This window comes from Aythya marila (assembly GCF_965140915.1).
Source record: "Aythya marila genome assembly, chromosome: 3".
Classification (NCBI taxonomy): Eukaryota; Metazoa; Chordata; class Aves; order Anseriformes; family Anatidae; genus Aythya; species Aythya marila.
Window position 1 is genome coordinate 2,677,710 of NC_139044.1, and position 20,008 is coordinate 2,697,717.

The 20,008-nt window shown below is 51.7% G+C and overlaps 1 protein-coding gene across 1 annotated transcript in view; it reads left to right on the forward strand.

The window, feature by feature from the left end:
* The window catches only part of MACROD2 (mono-ADP ribosylhydrolase 2), an 852,361-nt gene extending 847,894 nt beyond the window's left edge, over nt 1-4,467 (forward strand). Inside the window, exons 18-19 of the mRNA XM_082757433.1 lie at nt 2,312-2,380; nt 4,233-4,467. Of these exons, the coding sequence (XP_082613559.1) occupies nt 2,312-2,373 (62 nt within the window). The 3' untranslated portion in view covers nt 2,374-2,380; nt 4,233-4,467. The remainder of the gene's footprint in view (nt 1-2,311; nt 2,381-4,232) is intronic.
* The last annotated feature ends 15,541 nt before the right edge of the window (nt 4,468-20,008 follow it).

The window sequence follows — 20,008 nt, forward strand, 5'->3', positions numbered from 1 at the left end:
CCACCCCTTCAGCTGCCGGGCTCTGGCAAGTGCAAGCCATGTGCCAGGGTATTTTATTGTCCTCTTGCGGGGAGCTTGCTTGCTTTTGAGGGGAAGCCATTCCCCAGGCTTTGCTTGAGAGCTGTTAAGCAGCTTGATGGATGGAGAGAGGAGAAGCAGACAGGCCCTCCCCTGCAGGCAAGAATTGAATCAGAGAACAGATAGGAGGAGTGCAGAGAGATGTCCGTCTCCATCACACAGAAATGTCTGCTCCTGCTGTAGCAAGCCCTGCACAAAGGTGCGGAAGGGGCAGCAGGTAAAACTGAGTGTAGGTGGTGGGCAGCCTCCTGGAGCTGGAGCACCTGGCTGAGCTGGTGGCCGTCGTAGCACATTACTGTCGGCGCAGAAGGCTGTTGACATGAGGTGGCCGTTCAGCACCTCTAAAAATGTTGGGGAAGCAGTAAGAAGGGCACTGTGGGCTTGCGACGTGATCGAGCATAGCGCGTCGGGGCTAACCTGCTGGGAGGCAGTGTGGGTGGCAAGTCACGGCCCTTCGTACCCAGTGGTGGTCCTTCCATCTGCCCTCGTGGCAGGCTCTTCACGGCTGTGTTGTTTTTGGCCTAACCATAAAGGATTATGTTGGAAGCATCGTAGTGACATATCTAGCCTTCAGCGTGGGACTCAGTGGGACTCAGTGCTTCCTCCTGCCCTCCCACTGGCTGTAGGTGTCAGGGCTTCTCCAGGGCTCCACTGGGCATTTGTGCCACCCTCAGAGAGGTCCTGAGCAGTTTCCGACTCACCACCGTCAATGCAATGTGCTGTCTGCGGCAGTGGGGCCAACTGCTCATCCCTGTAGAATGGGAAAGGGTGGGAAGGAGGCGTGCTCGTTCAGCATGCCAGCAGGGCTTTGCCTCGGGTTGCAAAGGAAGCTTGTGTTTTGAGAAAGATCTTGGAGAAACACGAGCAAAGCCTGGTGGCACTGTCAGAAAACCAAGCCGGAGAAACCAGCCAACTTAATAAGGCTGAGAAAGGCTGCTGTCATCGGTGTGCAGCAGCCTTCCCGTAAGGATTTTTTATTAAGTATCTGGCCTTTGCCATGCAGACACATAGGAGGAACGCGACCTCGTTCGGTGCGATGTGTGGCAGAGCTCCGCAATCTGGAGCAGATGCTTTCCTTGTTATTCGCTCCATCCATCCAGGAAGCCGTTACGGGATACGTTCTGCGTACGGATAATGAATAATTTACAAGTAATCCATCAAAGTCCTAACAGGTGTGTTGATATGATATCAGTTTGGGAAGAGGTCATACTGCCTGGCTGGAAGTAGCTCCTAACTGTTGGCCCTTTGCTTCCCCTTGCCTCCCCTTAGTTTCCAAATCTTCTATTCAGGTGTGAGGGTTTTCCCTGACCCCCACATCAAACGACTCGTAATCCACAGCTGAGGCCACACCATCAAGCAAAGTTAAAAACAGAAAACAACAGTGAATGACCTCGATTGAATTCATTCCAGAACAAATACCAAATGTTCCTTCTGAAAATGCACGTGCTGAAGGAGCCCTCTTGTACGTGTATGTAGCCTAGCAAGGACTGGTCCGGCATGCCAGATCATGTAGATGTTGTTTTGGACAAAGATTGTACTGAAATTGACTTAAGCCTTCTCACATTTCAGTACTTCTGTACAGAAATAGAAGGTTGTCTGTGTAAACTGTTCGTAGGCGAGTAAATGAGTATGTGTAGGAAGATGATGCGGTTGCCCCTGTCTGCTCTCCCCGGCTCCTGCTGTCTGCAGTTCAAGAACAGCCGGAGGCAGAGGCAGTTTCTCTGTAATTAGAGATGGATCCACATCTGGCCCACGGCGTGGTCCGCGTCCCGCTGGGGACATTGTCAAAAGCCCGCGGACATTCAAATCAAAGGCTTTGCTATCTCGGCCGAAGGCTCCACACAGGGAATCCTTTTTTTTTTGCTCCTTGTGCAGGGGAGCTGAGGGATCCGTAGGCCTCGTTAGCATGGCCGATGTGAAAAATCTCCCTGTCAGATGCCAAAGAAACAATCGCGCATCTGTACAACCCCCTTGCTGCAGCACGGTGACGTGGCAGCAGCGACGGGCAAGGGTTGAGTCTGCATTTCCTGGCAAAACTCTAAATTGCCCTTTGGAGGGTCCTGTGTCTCTGTCGGTGGCCTGCAGAGACCAAGGAGGGTCAGTAAGCTCTTGAGCTGGGTGCCTCCACTAGGTGCCGGAGTGAAACTTCGGGCTCGGAGGGGTTATTATGCAATGGGATAAGCTGAATGGGTATGGTGGCTAGCGTGTGACAACTGTCCTGTTTTGCTTTCAGCTGAAATGAGTAGCCAAGGTGAGAGCAAGAAGGATCCCACAGAAAGCGTGCCAGAAGCGTAACCAACAGGTAAGGTGCTTACTGCTGTTTCCCCCCCAGCTTTCCATTCCAGTTCTACTTGAACACTTGCTCGGCAAATGACCGCAATTTAAGTTAGAGCTCACCAAAAAAGAAAAATGAGAAGGAAGATGGTGCTCCAAAGGAAAGAATTTGGCTCACAGGGCTTCTCGTGCACAAAAAGATAAAAATAGCTAGTAGGTTGGATTTGTCAAGTAGATACCATAGTACCATTCTGAAGCGGTAATGGATTTTGACAGTGCCTGGTCCTAGACTGTTGGAAGGCGGGACAGCACGGAGAAGAGTAAGCGAGCAAATGGTTGTTGGCATCGCTTAGGAAACGGACAGGCAGCCTACACTGGCTGGTACAGAGTCCAGTTGCATACGGTCTGTGTTCTGGGAAGAACAGGTTCATGTCACGAGGGCTTTATTGCCCTCAGCTGTGCGATGCTTCACGTGGCTTGTAGCTGTGCTGCTGTAAAAACGAGGCCAAGGTAGCGAGCTGCTCTCTGGAGCCACGCAGATTCTTGAAGCTCTGCTGTTTTATACACTGAATGACGGGTGGGTGCTAGCACAAGAGCATGCTACAGTGGTTATCACCGCCCTGAGATTTGTCACGGGTGTAAATGGCCTCGCCCTTAAGTAAAAAAGAGCTGTGAGGGCACATCTCACTGTTCAAGTCCCAGGTGCACCCTCAACTACCAGAAGCGGTTGCGATTTCTCTCTCAAAACTAGAATTTCCAAGTGTTCATACGCAACCCTACCTCAGTGCAGGGCAACAGCGAGCTGCCAAAGTCGTATACAATGAGGTGTGTTATTTATGCTCAGAATAGGATTTCATGTAGCTCAGGACCTGATATAGAAGCTTTGCTACAATGGCAGCCGTCTCAGTGAGATTTGAAATAGAAGGCCTTATTAGTGAGCCTACCCCCTTGTCCTTGTCAGCGTTTTGACAGCGTGCCACCGTACCGCCAGAGCGAGAAATGCAGCCGACGGGGTCGCTGTGGAAACGTTCAGAGGCAAAACGAGAAGGCGCACTCACAATTAAAATACAGCTTCTGCAGCTCTTCCTTCCCCCTTCCTGAGCCTCTGTTTGCATGGTCTGTTAGGGAGAAGGACAAGAAACCAGTGAAATCTTCACTGTTAAAAATGCATTGAAAGGGTAATACCCTTGCATTGACTTAAGAAAAAAGTATCTTCTGGTTTCTGTTAGAGACCTGGTGATGAGGAAGCAGGGGAGAGGAAAGTAAAGAAAGGGTACTCTGGAGCAGGAAAAGTCACTCTGCACACAGCCCAGGAAAAACAGGCAGGTTTCCTTCTCGAAAAAGGCAGGAAACAGCAGATGGGCAATGGCTCGTGTGGACCAAAGAAAAGCCTCACTGATGCTTTCTGCCTCATCCTCGTGGAGGCAAATTATTGCCTTGAACTCGCAAGGGAATAAATGTGGATGTCAGGAGGAGGCCCCAGTTCCCCAAATAACACCAGGACTGAGCTCTGGCACAGGAATCAGAAGGTCAGCCAAGCCCAGCCAGCAAGCTGGTGTGATACGCTGCGAGCGAAGGAGGGGACATATTCTGGCAGGTCACGGAATAGGTGCAGGCTACAGACCGTAGGCCACAGTACTGCCGAAACAGGCACCAAGCTGGCTGGGTCTCCCTTGGTGGGAGAGAGAGGAGCTGTGCCAACAAGAGATGCTGCAGAGGGAACTGTAGTTGTTACATACACGTATATACTGCATACTCTGCACATGGTGGATAGCAGAATGCTAGGCTGCCGCGCTAGAAAGATGAGATGTGGGTCCCATGCAGCCTTGCTAACTGATGTCTTTTTTCTTTCTTTCTCTATTGTCTGCTGTGATGAACAGGAAGGATGCAGGAGATGAGAGACCAGACAAAACCCGAAGGGCAGGCGCTGACACCCTACGGCATCGTCCTTGGCAGAAAAGAGCACGCGGAGGTGCTCCGCGGGTTGGGAGGGAGGGAGCTTTGGGGAAGTGACTCTGCTTTAATTTCTCTTTGTCCTTCATCGCGTTTTGTTCTGTAAACCTGTTGGAAAGAAACACAACTTCCCAGGTCTAACGCTGTTTTGCAACTATCCCTGCAATTACAACAGTTTCTTCTGAACAAGTCCCTGTGTCGTACTGGGTCTCTCTTCCTCCTCCGTCATTTCGTTGGCCTGTCTCCAGGCCCCGTCCTTCTCTAGCATCCTTATCTTCTGTCCTGGTTGTGATACCCTCTGCAGGTGATGTTGTGTGTCTATTTCTGCCCTGCCCCACCCCTTTTATTAAACCAATCCCTAGGATACAAATGGAGGTTTACTTTGAGAACACAGGCCGCCGCAGTGTGATCATCCCCAGGCACCGATAAAAAGAACCCTCCCTAGGGATCAGAAAGACGGGCCGCTCCCAAATCTGTCAAATACCGACAGGGACAGCCCTGTGTGTTGCCCACCTCCAGGCTTCTCAGCTCCTGGCACCTTCTGCCCAGGCTGAGCACTTGGTGGCTCCAAACCCTGCCCACTACAAGAGGTGCTGGCCGGATGCAGAGTGCGTGCCTGGGGCTGAGCTCACACACCAACTCTATCGTCTCGTTGACCCAAAGCCTCGGGATTTCCCCTGACCCTGCTGCTTGCCAGCCCGGAGGAGGTCTCTCGGGTGAGATAACAGTGAACCATGACCGCTACCACACGGCTGGCCCTTCTGTGGTTCTCACAATGGAATAATGCGCGGGGCTCGAACGGTCAGCACCTGACTGCTTCCCAGGTAGGTCTGCACTCCTCCAAATCCACAGCCTGTAAGTGCCGTCTTTGGGTAGGGGGAGGCAACAGATCTTTCCCAGAGCCTGTGAGTGAAGGAGGAGAACAGGTTCTCTGCACTCAGAACACCTTTAGATAGGGCATCTGGCTTTAACAGCTTCACACGTATCTTGCATGAGCCCTGGTTACATTTTGTACTGCATATGCATGCCTTTTAAAAAAAAATAATTAAAAAAAAAAAAAAGGCACTATCCAAATAGATATTTGGATAAGGACATCTCCCCACCAATGTCAATTGCTTTGTTAGTGAATGTCATGTGGAAATTTGTAGAAAAGGAATAAAAGGTTTTTGCGTCATGCCCTCAACTGCGCCATCACTGGAATGGGCGGACAAAACACACGATGGAAGGAAGAGTGCTCTTCCCTCGGCACAGCCATTTGTTTCAGGACACACCGAACAGTTTTCAGGTGTTGCGGAAAGCGGGGCAGAGGCTTTTTCTCTTTCCATCAACCAGGCATAGGCGAAGACGTGTGCAGGTCCCCTCTTATGACGAGGCCAAGATTTCCATCATCAATCGGTGCATTCAGGGGTTTGTCTCTGTGCGCCAAATATCTTCTGGAGAAGGGCTAATTCACTGAAGTTCGGCCTTACATTTTTGAAAGGAAAGGAAGAAGGATTCAGATCTCCTGTGAAGAGCGAGCAATTTTCATCCCTCCCCTTTTTGTATAACACGAGGATGAGAGGAATGCCTCTGCTGTCACAGGTGGCAAAGAAGACTGCAATGAGGTGGCTTTACACAGGCTGCTCGGAGCAGGTAAGGTGGAGAGGAAAGGACAAGAGGACAAGGTACACCTGATTGTAGGCCTGTAGTCTGTGGCTGGGTTGCTGCCTCCCTCTGGAACACATTTTGGGGAAGCTGTGCCTTGAGGCAAGCCAATGTCCCTGGGTTGGTACAACGGGGGTCACTCTTAGTCAGCAAAGGTGAAGGTGTGGGTGCCCCAGTCCCACTCGGCCCCTTGGTGACTTCATAAATGTTTTTCTCTCTTAAGGTGAGATGTTTTTTGTTTTGTTTCTTTCCTCTAAATAGAAGTGATGCTGAAATAGTCTAGGTTCTTACCCCATCTGAATTATCAGCAACCCCTGTGACGAAGGGGAAATGACTTTTCATTGCTTTGGAATTCACTGATAAAACCTTTTCCACAATGAATTCCCCCAACCCCCTCTTTTTTTGTGCAGGGGGAGTTGTCATCACAAGACAGCAGCTGAGCAGGGCAGGGGCCCAGGTCTGGGGTGGGAGGCCGGCTTCCCATGTAGACAAGGCAATAAAGCATCATCACCCTGGGCACTGCAGATGAGCGTAGCCTGAAGTCCAGTTGAGCACCCAAGAAGCCGAAGAGGGCTCCTGTGGGATCAGAGCCCGAGGTGGCCCTAAGGGCTCTCTTACACTGATAGGACTTGGGGTCTATGGGGAGGGTTGGAGGGAGGCCTACCACTCTGCTCCCTGCCATCTCCCAGTGCCATGGTGTGTGCTCTGGAGGGTGCAGGAGATGAGCAGAGGGGGAAGGTGCACTTGTGGTGAAGAGAGAGATAAACCTTGTGGGGTCTGCAGGGGGAGTAGGGGAGGTCGAAGGAGTGAGGCCCGGTTGTTGCTTCAGCCCTTAGCTGAGCCAGTACCTGCAGCCCCATCCTGGCTGTAGCCTGTAGCACTCTGATATGCCCCTGTTCATATCAGAGCCCATGCTGATACCCTCTAGCTACTTCCTCACCTACCCATTTCCAGCCTCGTGTGGTCAGCTTCACAGGCAGCTGGCTTGGAAACTCCTGTGTCTTACCTGGGCTTCACCCTGGGGTGCTGCCTTCTCAGCCAGGTAAATGCTGTGCCACACATTAACTGCTGTAACTGTAGGACTACATAAAAATAAAATACTGAAAATAAAACGTGAATAGGAACCCAAAATCTGAATAGAAACCACACATAAATACAGCAAGAAACCAAGAACAACCAACACACCAGTCCTCAGTACTTCTCTATTTCCTGTGGTGTCGTGGTTTAACCCGTCCGGCAATTAAACACCACACAGCCATTCACTCACCCTCCCTCTCCGGGATGGGGGAGAGAAACGGGAAAGTAAAGCCTGTGAGTTGAGATAAAGATATTTTATTAAGACAGGAAAATAACAACAACAACGATGATAATAGTACTACTACATGGAATGTGTACAAAAGTGATGCACAATGCAATTGCTCACCACCCGCTGACCGATGCCCAGCCGAACCCCGAGCAGTCCAGCCCCCCTCCCCCGGCTAGCCACCCCTATATATTGTTCAGCATGACCCCAGATGGGATGGAATACCCCTTTGGCCAATTTGGGGCAGCTGTCCTGGGCCTGTCCCCTCCCAGCTCCTGCTGCACCCCCAGCCTGCCCGCTGGCAGGACAGAGCGAGAAGCTGAGATGTCCTTGGCTTGGTGTAAGCACTGCTCTGCAACAATTAAAACATCAGGGTATTATCAGCGCTCTTCTCATCCTAAGCCAAAACACAGCATTCCACCAGCTACTAGGAAGAAAATTAACTCTGTCCTAACTGAAACCAGGACAGTAGGGAAAGGAGGAGAAAATACAGGGTGCTCTGTGCACAAATGCCTTCTCTTCCTTATGGGGAGGCCGCAGGCCATCCAGGCAGTGTTCCCCCATCCCCAGTACGACTGCCTGCTTTATTCTAACCTGGCTCTCTGCAGGAACACAGGCTGAAGTTCCCAACAGCCTGATGTGCTCATGCAGCAACATGGAAGCTGCTCCACAAGCTCCGTGCATTTACTTATGGTCAAACAAAACCAAATGCCACTTTGTCCTTATAAGCGACCAACAAAGGTCGCTGATGTCTGTCGCTGGGGTTGGGGCCCTACTGCATGACGTCAGGCAGAATTCTGACCCAAAATTGGGCTGATTTCAGTCACACCAAGACTGAGCTTAACGATGTCCTTCAGCGTTTCCTTCAGGAGTATCTTTGCTGTTAAGGGAAGTGTCCCTGCAAATGACGTATACAATTGACACCACTTCAGCTGCTTTCATTCTTAGTAGAGTTTTGGGATTTCTTAGCTTTTCCTTAACTTTACCCTTTACCTGAAATAAAGTTCATTTCAATGAACTCATTTCACCTTTGCTGAGCAGCTGCTCTTGCAATTGCTTGATTCCCCTCCCCAGAATCACAACCCCTGGCTTTGGGCTTTTCCATGTTTATTTTTCACTTAGTTCTTCTTTCATGCTCCCACGGTGGGCAGAACAGACATGTCACCCTGAGCACAGATGGGGGGCAGCCTCTCCCCTCCCAGCCACACACACAGGCAGTGATGGGGCACGCTCCTGGCCTCTCTCCCTCGGCGGGGAGCTCTCAGAGCCCTGCAGGGCAGGCAGCACAGCCCCAGCCATACCCCAGCACGCTCCCACAGCCTGCTGGCATGGCCCCCCAGCCCTGTCCAAACACCAGGGCACCTTTGCCACCACCCAGCCTGGGCCTGGGCTCCTCATCCCCTGCTGCCCCCCCACCCCCGGTAACACCCTGCCCATGGCACAGCAGGCAGGGGGTGCCCCATGTCACAAAGGGGCAGGGACGCCTTGTCCTCACAATGCTGGCCCAGCTGCACTTGGGCCCTGCCATGGCTGCCCGTGCTGACGGGGAGGCTGCTTGGCTGCCTGCTCCTCTCCTGCGGCTCCAGCTCCACTCTGGACACAAACTTGAGCACAGGAACTCAGCTCCTCTCTCCTCAGGCCCTCGCCTCAAACAGCTCACAGCGCCCTACAGGACACTGAGCGAACAGAACCACCGCACACTGCCGGCTGCTCCTTTCCAGCACTGTGCTGGGTAATTGTACACAACCTACAGGACAGGTAAGATGACCCCAACCCACACCCACCACAGTCCCCGGCAAGCAGGAAGGTGACACGATCGGGCCAGGATGGCAGTGACTGCTCCATCAGGACTACAGGACACGGACAGCCTCGGTGAGACGCTAGAGACTCTTGGGGACAGAGGCAGGGTCTGCCTGTGGTCACAGGGGGATGCTGCTCCTTTAGGTGCTCCTTCTCTTTCAGCCAGAAACACACAGCAATAGGATGAGACTACAGCACACTCCTGGCCTCAATGCCCTCGACCACTGAGCTGGAAGGAAGAGCTGCCAATGCTCTCCAGGACAGGTAAGATCGCCCCAACCCACACCCACCACATTCTCACAGCAAGCAGCCAGGTGACACGATCAGGCCAGGATGGCAGCAACCGCTCCATCAGGACAGCGGGACACGGATGGATGTGGTGAGACCTCGTGACCCTCGGGCACAGAGGCAGAGGCTCCCTGTGGTCACAGGGGGATGCTGCTCTCTTTGTTCCTTCTCTTATGAAAGCCAGACACACACACACATAGCAATGGGACCAGACCACCGCACACTCCTGGCAACTCTCCCCTTGAGAACTCAGGTGGAAGGAAGAACTGCCAACACTGCACAGGACAGATAAGCTATCCTCAATCCATTCCCCACTACCACCTCACAGCATGCCAGAAGATGAGATGGTTGGGCTGTGATGGGCATCTCCTGGCCATCAGGGGGAACATGAGATGGACGGACTTGGAGTGAGGCTGGGAGAGCCTCACACAGGGAGGCAGGGGCTGACTCTGGCAACAGTCTGGGGCTGCTCTTCTTGGTCATTTTCCTTTCTCTGCCCAGCAGAAACCCCTGAGCACACCAAGGTCTGCCACTGGCCTTTCCTTCCTCTGCCTAATCCCTCCGCGGCCACTGACCTGAAGGCTGGTGCAGCTTTCTACAACCACAGCCCTCAGAGGAGCAGGAAGCACACAAGAACCCCATCTCTACTCAGCTATGGTCCTACAAGCACACCAACAGGCCCCACGGCTATGGACAGAGAGAGCTCGGCATGCCTCTGCACCACCCCACCCCACATCTCTGTCAAACCTTGCTCAAATAAAGGTTCTGATTCACAACCTCATCGGCTGCTTTTTCCTGCCCTTCTTGGGGAAACTTTGGGGGGCTCTGCCTTTTGCAGAAGGAGCAAGTGCACCAGCCTTCTTCACGTGCTGGCATCAACAGAATTTCAAAGCAGGTTAAGTGTCCTAAGCTAAGACCAGATTCTGCAGGCGTTTCAGATAAGCATTTAATGATAAACACTTCTGCGAGTCTGGAGGAGAGTAGTCTACTGTGTTCTTAATTTATTCCTGCAGATGGAATACAGCATTACAGTTCAGTTGCTGGACCTGAACACATTTTGCCATTAGTTCTTCTGATGCACCAGCTTCATCTACAGTTACATGAGGTCAAAAACCTTTAACACTAGTTTACTCCAGCATGACTTTTGTTGTTGTTATTCATTAAATGCAGGCATAAGTAATCACTTTTTTTTTTTTTTTTTTTAAAAGCAGAGATTAACACCTCTTTCAAATTAAGTCTGTTTTCTCTGAAGGGCACCATTCAGAGATCCCAGCTCCTTCCTTGCCCTGGATGCCTCCCTCAGCCCCTCTGCTGTGGGGAAATCCCCCCATGGCCCTGCAAGGGGCATGGGTATGCTTCCCACAGCAGGCCAGCCCTTACCATGGTACACCTGCACTGCTTTGTCATCTTGTTAAAGCCATCCCAACAGCTCACAGCACTGCTTTGACCCCATCCCTCACAGGGTCCCCACATCCCATCCCACCTGCTTACACCCAGCTGAGGCCAGAGCTGCAGGAACAACCCCCACCTCCCAGATTTGCTCTGAGGTCCCAAATAATGTGGATTTGAGCTTTCCTCCCCCACCCCAACCCACCTTTGACTTACAGAGTTAGGGAAAAAGGAAAACAAAGCAGCAGCACCTAACACCTCCATCTAGCTATGTTGCTCTGTGCCATTAAAACTGCAGTTGCTGCATTCAGATGACACCTTGACAATGTGGAGCATTTCAGTTGGGTTATTTCCAGTCAAGCCCACTGCCACATGGAGAAGATAAAAGCAGAGTTTCATTTATTAATGAAAGCCAACAACAAAAACAGCTATAGCTGCTATCTCCTGCTTTACATGGCAGTTATGACAAAGCCTAGGATAAGGATGAAGTTGTCTGGCAGTGCTACATCTTTGTTTCCTCTTCTGCTATGAATCTGAGGCAGAGAACACTTTTTGTGGACCCCATTCATGTCTGGGAAGGGGAGGAGGTAGTGGGAACATGACAAGGGCACAATAACCCATGGAGTCAGCCTCAGAGGTGCACAGCAGCATGAGTACTAGCACAACCCCAAGGGAATAATAATTAAAAAAGCGGAGTGCTTCTGACAAGCTATCAGCTAAAAAAAAAGTGAAAGCTAGTTCCTGCTGCTTTAGTCTCACCATGGCCGGAGAAAGTAGACTGGCAGTGGATCGCTGGTCCATTTGTTGAGGAAGATATCATCGCCCACGGTTCCTCCTGCTCTCAGGGACAGGCCACAAGATGCACTGAACTGGTCCTCTGCACTGAGCAACTATGATGTGATGACATAACTCAAGTTATTTTTGCAAAAGGTCCACACAAAAAGAGATGAGGAGCATCTGCTTGATCTGAAAAACCACTAAAAGAACACCGTCGAAGTGGCAGCGGCACAGCCATTGAACAAACCAAACAAGAGAACTCCCCCCTTAATGCAAGGCCTTGGAAAGCCAGGGTATGCAGTGATGTGCAGCCCCAACAGAGGGAGAGGACATAAGGGCCTTCTGAGGGGTAGGCTTGCTAGAAGACACCACCACCCACGGCCCACATCGAGAGCAGCTCAGGCCACAAAGTTTGGGGAAGAGAGTTCAACCTCAATGCAAGCATGGAGGGAACCTAGTGAAGAGGGGAGCTGCCTACAGCAGGCCCAGTGCAGGCTGACATGGCCCCAGTGGTTGCAGCGAGCCAGGGCAGGCTGCTCCCTCAGGGAGGAGGCTGAGCTGCCTCCCCACACAGACATACAAGTGTAGAGGAAATCACAGGAGCAGGACCTCAGCAAGCTTGCAAGTGTTACAGGCAGATATGGGGGTCCAACAGCTGAGCACAAAACGGGGCCTTCCACCTGCAAAAAGTACACAAAATGACCCAGGAAAGCTGCAGAGGAACCTGGGCTGCTGGAGGCCAGCCAGCCCCAAGCCACCCATTGGGGTGCAGGGCCTACCATGATGAGACCACAAAGCACCTTTTCCTCAGAGCAAGGCATCTTATAAGTGGCAAGCATCACAGGAGACACAAGGGGACAGAACAAAGAACAGATACAAACCCTGTGGCCCTCAACTCCACCACGGATGCCATCCAGATGCTCGCCACAGACACATGGCTACGCAGCACAAACAGACAAACCAAAACAATTACTATAAATGAACAGCAAGAGATGCTAAAATAGATGAGCTAGAGAAGGGCTCATTTTGAGGTCACTTATCCTACAGTGTACACCCCCTCCTTGGGGGGGGGCGGGGGGGGGGAACCTGTAGCCTAGTACTTGACTTGGTCTCTTTAGGGTCTGTCTGTCCCATGGCAACCTTCAGGCTGGGCTCCTTCAGCCAGAGCAGTTTCTGCTCATGAGAGGCTTTCATCAGCTAGCAGGTCTGTGGCCCATTTGTTAGATGTTGCAGGTGTGGCAGCCATTTCTGGCCACATTCATAGTAGGGTTTGTGCTGTTGGCACAACCCTGAGGCTGCAGAAAAAAAAAAAAGTGCTTGTGTCTTGGCTTTAATCATATCTTACAGGGCTGGAGAGCCCATCAAGTTCTCACCAGTAAACCTCAGTAAGCATTCAGTGGGTGCTTCCAAGGAACCACTGCCAATACATCACCAGATCTGCTGATGAAAAACAAACGCTTCAGGCAGCGGAACTGACAACCACCAACTGTGCCCAGGAGAGTTTTTGACCCCCTGAAGAGCCAAATCCCACTGGAATTGCTCCCTAAGCCGATTCCAGACAGTCACCACTCAGCCCGCTCACTCCCCCAGGGCTCCCCTGAGCACTGCTCTGCCCTACCAGCCAGCACAAGGTGGGGATGACAACAACCAGGTCTCTCCCTTAGCTGCTCAATCAACACCTCCCCCTGCTCCAGCTGAGAGCCATCACCTCCAGCCCCTGGAGAGCAGCTGAGGCACTGCTCCATGTCCTCAACCAGTACAGCCTCAAAGCACACTGTCAACTCAGCTCTGGTCACCTCCTCTCCTCTCACTCTGAGAGAAGAGACAGATTCAGATGGTCTTAGAAACACCAAGTTCTCTAAGGAAGGATTTTGGGGATCTTTATTTAAGAAGTTTTTCTAGAAACCTAACACACTACAAACTGCTGAGAGCCTCCGCACACATCAATGATTCCTGTTGAAGGAAAGCAAGATAACATTAATGCCCAAAGCCCACAAGCACTTCAGAAGCAAATGGCTACAACCCATCCAGGTCAGCAGCAGACACATTGTCACAGCTCCTCACCACATCCTGGTCCCCTTCCAAGCACAGGGATGTGGCTGCAGAGCAGCCCCTCCTCAACCCCCAGTAATAGGGAACACAAAGAAATCCCACTGCCACTGCCCTGCTTTCAGACGGGGCCTTTTTATTGCTGCCAGAGCTGCGGAGGCTGCTGGTCTGCCTGGACTCCATCAGCCCCACCTGGGGCAACCTTGTTGGGGGAATGGCAGGCAGCTGTGGGGCTTCCTACATCCTGGCACCAGCTCTCCAGGTTATTTATTTATTTATTTATTTATTTATTTATTTATTTATTTATTAATAAAAGGGGAGCACCAAACGGTGCTCCCCATGGCCAGACACACTCCTACTTTTCCCCCAGTTTTCCCAAATTCTCACCAGACATGGAGGATGTGTTTCTTGGTTTACAGTGTCTGAGCTGCGTCGGGGTGAGGCGGGTAGCACCATGACAAAACACTTGATTTAAAATCTCCCCCCAAAAAACGCAAAACCATACAACAACACAAAGCCCGCCCTGTGCACTGAGAACAGTCGGCACAATGAAGGTGAGATGAGCACGGGTTTAGCTCGGCCCTGATTCCCTCTTTGTGCCTTCCTGCAGCTTCCCTGCCAGGGAGGGGAAAAAGGAAAGAAGACAAAAAGTGGGGTGCCCGATTTCATTAGCATCAAACTTCATTACTGCCAGAAGCTGATAGGAAATGTAGCTTGATTGTTTTAATTTGCCTATTAATTTATGAAACTCCTGTTTCCTCAGAGCGTGTTTCCTGCCTCCATCTCTTCGCCGTGTCACCGGAGCCCAGGGCACTGTGCCCCCTCTGGCAAGGTGCAGGGGGTTTTGAGGCCGGGTGCCCCCCAAGCAGCCCTTGGATCCCCCCAGGGCAGCAGACAGCAAGGGCTGGAGTTTGTCCCACTTCCACCACTGGGGAGCTTTCACTGACCACTGGAGGAGCTGCATGCAGAACAGGCTGCCTTGCCGAGTCCTTCCCTCACAATGTCAGGTGCCATTTCTCGATATATCTGCCTGCCCTGGGCACGAAAATTTCTTCCCGATTTTGGTCACTCTCTCACCAGCTGCTGTTATACACCCATGGGCACACCAGAAGCTCGGGCCCTCCCAACAGAGCGGGCTTTCTCAGTGCTTTGATACGTCGTGTTTGTCACTGGCAGCTCCTCAGGGAGGCTTGGGAAAGGCAAGTGGACCTTGAGGGCTGGGGTGATGTGAAATCTAACTTCATTTGACCCCGTGCAATTTCCTATGGCCTCGATGTCCATGGACCTGGGAAATCAGCCCCTCTCACGGTGTTCCTTGGTGGGCCAGTGCGAGATGTCCCGTCCCACTGGGGCAACCCGTGCCCTTAAGAGGAGCCCCACTCACTCCTGCCTGTCCCTGCTCGTGGCAGTGGACGCAGAGGTGGACGAAACAGGCAGGGGAGAGGTGTTGGGGAGGGGAACAGAGAGGCAGAAAAAGAAGGGCTGAAGAGGACAAGCGTATAAAACAAGCTATTAGCAAAGGCTGGTTGGAAGTGCAAATTGGCCACAAGGAAAACAAAAGATAAAGCATTCACAGCTTCATAGGATTTTCAAGCTGTTACGATGCTTGAAAGACTTGGAAGTCCCCACGGTCCCATCATTGCCCATCTCTGCCGCTCATCGTGCTCAGACCCAGTCCTAAGAGTCCGCGGGTGAAGGAATCCCATTTTGAGACGTGGGAGGATCTCATTTCATCTCTTTCTTCTCGGGAGATGATGATGGCAGCCCCTTTCTGGCACCTTCTAGCGTCTCTACTTTCCCCAGACCGTTCTGCTCCCCCAGAGACTGCCGCTTCTCGGGACGGCATCGCCTCAATCAGCCATCCCCTAATTAGATCCCCCACCACCCTAATGCATATTTAAATACCAACAGGAGCCACTCGAAACCTCCAACGTGCTGCTGAGAGGTAATTGGAGTGTTTCGTATTTTGAAATGTCTGCAATTAAAACGAGACCAAAAGGGCCAAAATCTGATTATTTTTTATTTTTTATTTTGGACTTTCCCTTTCCCCCCTTCCCTTCCCATTTCTTCTCTGGGGCCCAGCTAAAGCTGTCGGCCCAGAGAGCTGACACCGCCATTCACACGTGGTACCTTGGGGTGCTGGCAGGGGCACTGGGGATGCCTAGACCTTACACAGATTTCTAAGCATCTCCGGTGCCCATGGAGATGTGTGTGTACACTTGGTAACATGCACATCCATCTATCACTCTTCGTACAAAACACTCCTTCAGCCACAGCCACATGTCCTGTTTCAAAGTGCTTCTCCAGGACTGGCAGCTAATGGCCAGGCATCCTCTGAAGCAGCCTCCTGATGGGAAAAAAAATGCACTGTGGTGCGTGAGGGGCGCATGCACGAGGCTCCTCAGCATGCTCGGGTCACTGCCAATGGCACTTCATGCGGATTCACCTCGTCTGCAGTGTTTTTAGCCAAAATCAGCTTGCAGACCCAGTGGAGGTGGGCTGACTGCTGGTGCTCGAGCACCTGAGCGCAGTCGCAACGCTCCGTGCCCTTGCTTCGTTCTCGTTTTGTGCACCGGTGAAAAAAAATAAAGGTTTCAGCTGCAGCTTCAGTTGTCACTTCAATCACAGAATCACAGAATTTCTAGGTTGGAAGAGACCTCAAGATCATCGAGTCCAACCTCTGACCTAACGCTAGCAGTCCCCACTAAACCATATCCCTAAGCTCTACATCTAAACGTATTTTGAAGACTTCCAGGGACGGTGACTCCACCACTTCCCTGGGCAGCCTGTTCCAATGCCTCACAACCCTTTCAGTGAAGAAGTTCTTCCTAACATCTAACCTAAAACTCCCCTGGCTCAACTTAAGCCCATTCCCCCTCGTCCTGTCACCAGGCACGTGGGAGAACAGGCCAACCTCTCTACAGCCTCCTTTAATGTACTTATAAAGAGCGATAAGGTCACCCCTGAGCCTCCTCTTCTCCAGGCTGAACAAGCCCAGCTCCCTCAGCCGCTCCTCGTAGGACTTGTTCTCCAGGCCCCTCACCAGCTTCGTCGCCCTTCTCTGCACCCGCTCAAGCACCTCGATGTCCTTCTTGTAGCGAGGGGCCCAAAACTGAACACAGTACTCGAGGTGCGGCCTCACCAGAGCTGAGTACAGGGGGACGATCACCTCCCTAGCCCTGCTGGTCACACTGTTCCTGATACAAGCCAGGATGCCGTTGGCCTTCTTGGCCACCTGAGCACACTGCTGGCTCATATTCAGCCGACTATCCACCATCACTCCCAGGTCCTTCTCTGCCTGGCAGCTCTCCAACCACTCCTCTCCCAGCGTGTAGCTCTGCTTGGGGTTATTGCGCCCCAGGTGCAGGACCCGGCACTTGGCCTTGTTGAACTTCATGCAGTTGACCTCAGCCCATCGGTGCAGCCTATCCAGATCCTCCTGCAGAGCTTTCCTACCCTCAAGCAGATCGACACATGCGCATAGCTTGGTGTCATCTGCAAACTTACTGAGGGTGCACTCAATGCCCTCATCCAGATCATCGATGAAGATATTAAAGAGGACCGGCCCCAGCACCGAGCCCTGGGGGACGCCACTAGTGACTGGCCTCCAACTGGACTTGGCTCCATTCACCACGACTCTTTGGGCCCGGCTATCCAGCCAGTTTCTAACCCAACGAAGCGTGCGCCAGTCCAAGCCAAGAGCAGCCAGTTTCTTGAGGAGAATGCTGTGGGAGACGGTGTCAAAAGCCTTGCTGAAGACAAGGTAGACCACATCCACAGCCTTTCCCTCATCCACCCAGTGCGTCACTTTGTCATAGAAGGAGATCAGGTTCGTCAAGCAGGATTTGCCTTTCATAAACCCATGCTGACTGGGTCTGATCGCCTGCTGGCCCTGCAAGTGCTGCGTGATGACTCTCAGGAGGATCTGCTCCATGAGCTTCCCTGGCACTGAGGTCAAACTGACAGGCCTGTAGTTTCCCGGGTCTGCCCTCCGGCCCTTCTTGTAGATGGGCGTCACGTTTGCTAGCCGCCAGTCAACTGGGACCTCCCCCGATAGCCAGGACTGCTGATAAATGATGGTAAGCGGCTTGGCCAGCTCCTCTGCCAGTTCTCTCAGTACCCTTGGGACTGAGCTTGGCTCAGTGGCAATGCCTGCTCCATCGTAGCTTGCAAAAACACCAAAGGTTATTCTCTCAATTGCAAAGTGTAAGCAAATGCAGAAACGAGGAGGCCTATGCACCCACCAAACTGCAGACCAAAAAAATCAGGTGATGTTTCTGTTCTTAGGGAATCACGGCACTGGTACGATCCTTTTACTGATTTGAAATACTGAACAACCAAGTCAACTCTAATTAAGTGGAAAGCTGCAATGTTCATTCAAATGTGCTGTATCGATCATGACGTGCTCTGAAACCAATCAATCTTTCCTTTTCAAGCACCGAGCTGCGAACGAAACAGCAAACATGGGCAATGCTTCCTGGAGACTATGGATAACTTTACTCCACCTTTCCAAAACCCTTCACCTGCCCAGCCCCAGAGAAGATGTTGAGCAGCTGCGTGCTCCTGCCAGAATTTCCCCAGCTCCTCCAGCCCTCCTCAGTCCCCCTGCCGATCTGGGGAGGTTTGGCAATGCACAAAATGCTAAATCAGCTTGATGAAGCATGGAGGCCAAATTTAGGTATGACTTCTGGGCCATGCGCAGATGCGTGAATGTCGCTTAAATGTGTTTTTTTGATAGCAGAAGAAAAGATGTGCTGTAATCAGCAGATTAGCTCTCAATACAAGATTTAGTTTTCTGTTAATCTGCTTTGTAGGGTGCACAGCCCCTTGCCCCGGGGCAGAGCAGGGGCACAGAGCATCCCTGGAGGACACCCCAGCTTACAGGCACATGGTGGCCCACGAAGGGACCTGGGTCAATGTGTCTCATTTGGGCAGGCTAATAGGTTTGCGTTTTGTGTTTGTGTGTGTGTTTGTTTGTTTGTTTTCACGGAGTGAGTTGAGGAGTGGCTCCCTTGCTTGCGGTTGCCTTGTGATTCTTCTGTTTTGCTTGGGACGAGCAAGTCGCTTTCATGGAAACAAAGATGATTCTTAAATAGTCACTAACAGATGGTTTCCATTTCAATGCAGCAGGCTTTACCTCCTTGGGAGCTGTGCTCTGACTCCTTGTGCTTCTCCAGATACTCCTGCCTTGCCCAGGCCAGACAGACAACACCACCAACAACCCCAGAGTGGGTCCCGAGGTGGTACCATGCGGGCACAGCCCCCACACCACCAAAGCCTGCAGCAGCAATGCAGGAACGGCCACTTTGGGCTTTCAGGAGAGCTTTTATCACCCGTGCTTCTGGAGAGAGAGGCATCTCCTTGGTGCCACCAACAGTGTCGGATCTGCAGAGAGCAGATGGGAAAAAAAAATATGGACCCAAAGGCTTGTATCTGTCCTTTTAGGTTGGTTGCTTTAATTTGCTGGAGAGGAGAGCTGGCTCCTTGGCCTGACCATTTGGGATTGCTGCAAGGAAAGAAATCACCTCCTGGTTTCGAGAAACCGCTCACTGTTCAGAACTTTCCTCCAGCTCTTTTCCTGAGAATCTGCAATCGCATTATCACGAATTACAGACCGTGTCCTAATGCCCCAGTGCTACACAAAGACGTGAAGTGTAGCAAAATAAGCGGGGTGCTAGGATTTAACTTAGTAAATACAATTCTGTCTCGAGAAATTATTTCCTCGGTCTGCAGACTCCGGTGAGAAACTTGCAGCCGTTGTTTAGGAGTGGCAGGCAGCAAAGCAATGCTGAGATAACAGCAATTAGCCGCGCAGGGGAACGGTGTGAGCTACACTCGGAGTGAGTCGGGCACATATCTCCTGTTCTTGAAAGGCTGGGAACGGAAAAGAGGATTTTTTGGGTAAGAGTCATGTTTGCTGTCAGAGATGAAATACACAAAAATCAATATTAATGAGAAGCAGATAGTGGAAATGCTATAAATCCGATCACGCTGTCTGCACCGTCTTGCCGAAATGCTGTTACTTCCTTTAAAAAACATGACAACGAGAGAAGAAGGAAAAAAAAAAAGGCAAAACCAAACCAAACAAAGAAACAAAGAAGAAAGGTAAGGGGAGAACAACCCCCAGGCCAAGGACTTTGCTCGCAGATGGGCCGGTCTCTTTGCTGCTAGCTTGGATGAGCTGGCTCTGCTTGCCAGGCTGTGCACTTCTCGAATGCTTACACCATATGTGTGCCGCTGATTGGATGCCGCTTTCCAACAAAATGAATTACAGAGGCTCCCTCTGGTGCAAATTGGATGCGCTCTCGGTTCCCCTTAACTTCCAGGCCCTGCGTTTGCAGCCAAAGCCGGTCCTTAGCCGCCTGGCGCGGGAGCCTGTGGCAGAATGAGGAGGCGAGGAGGCCAAGCGGTGGGATGGCACCTCCCCGGGGAGCCCCTCTTTAAGAGCCCTTC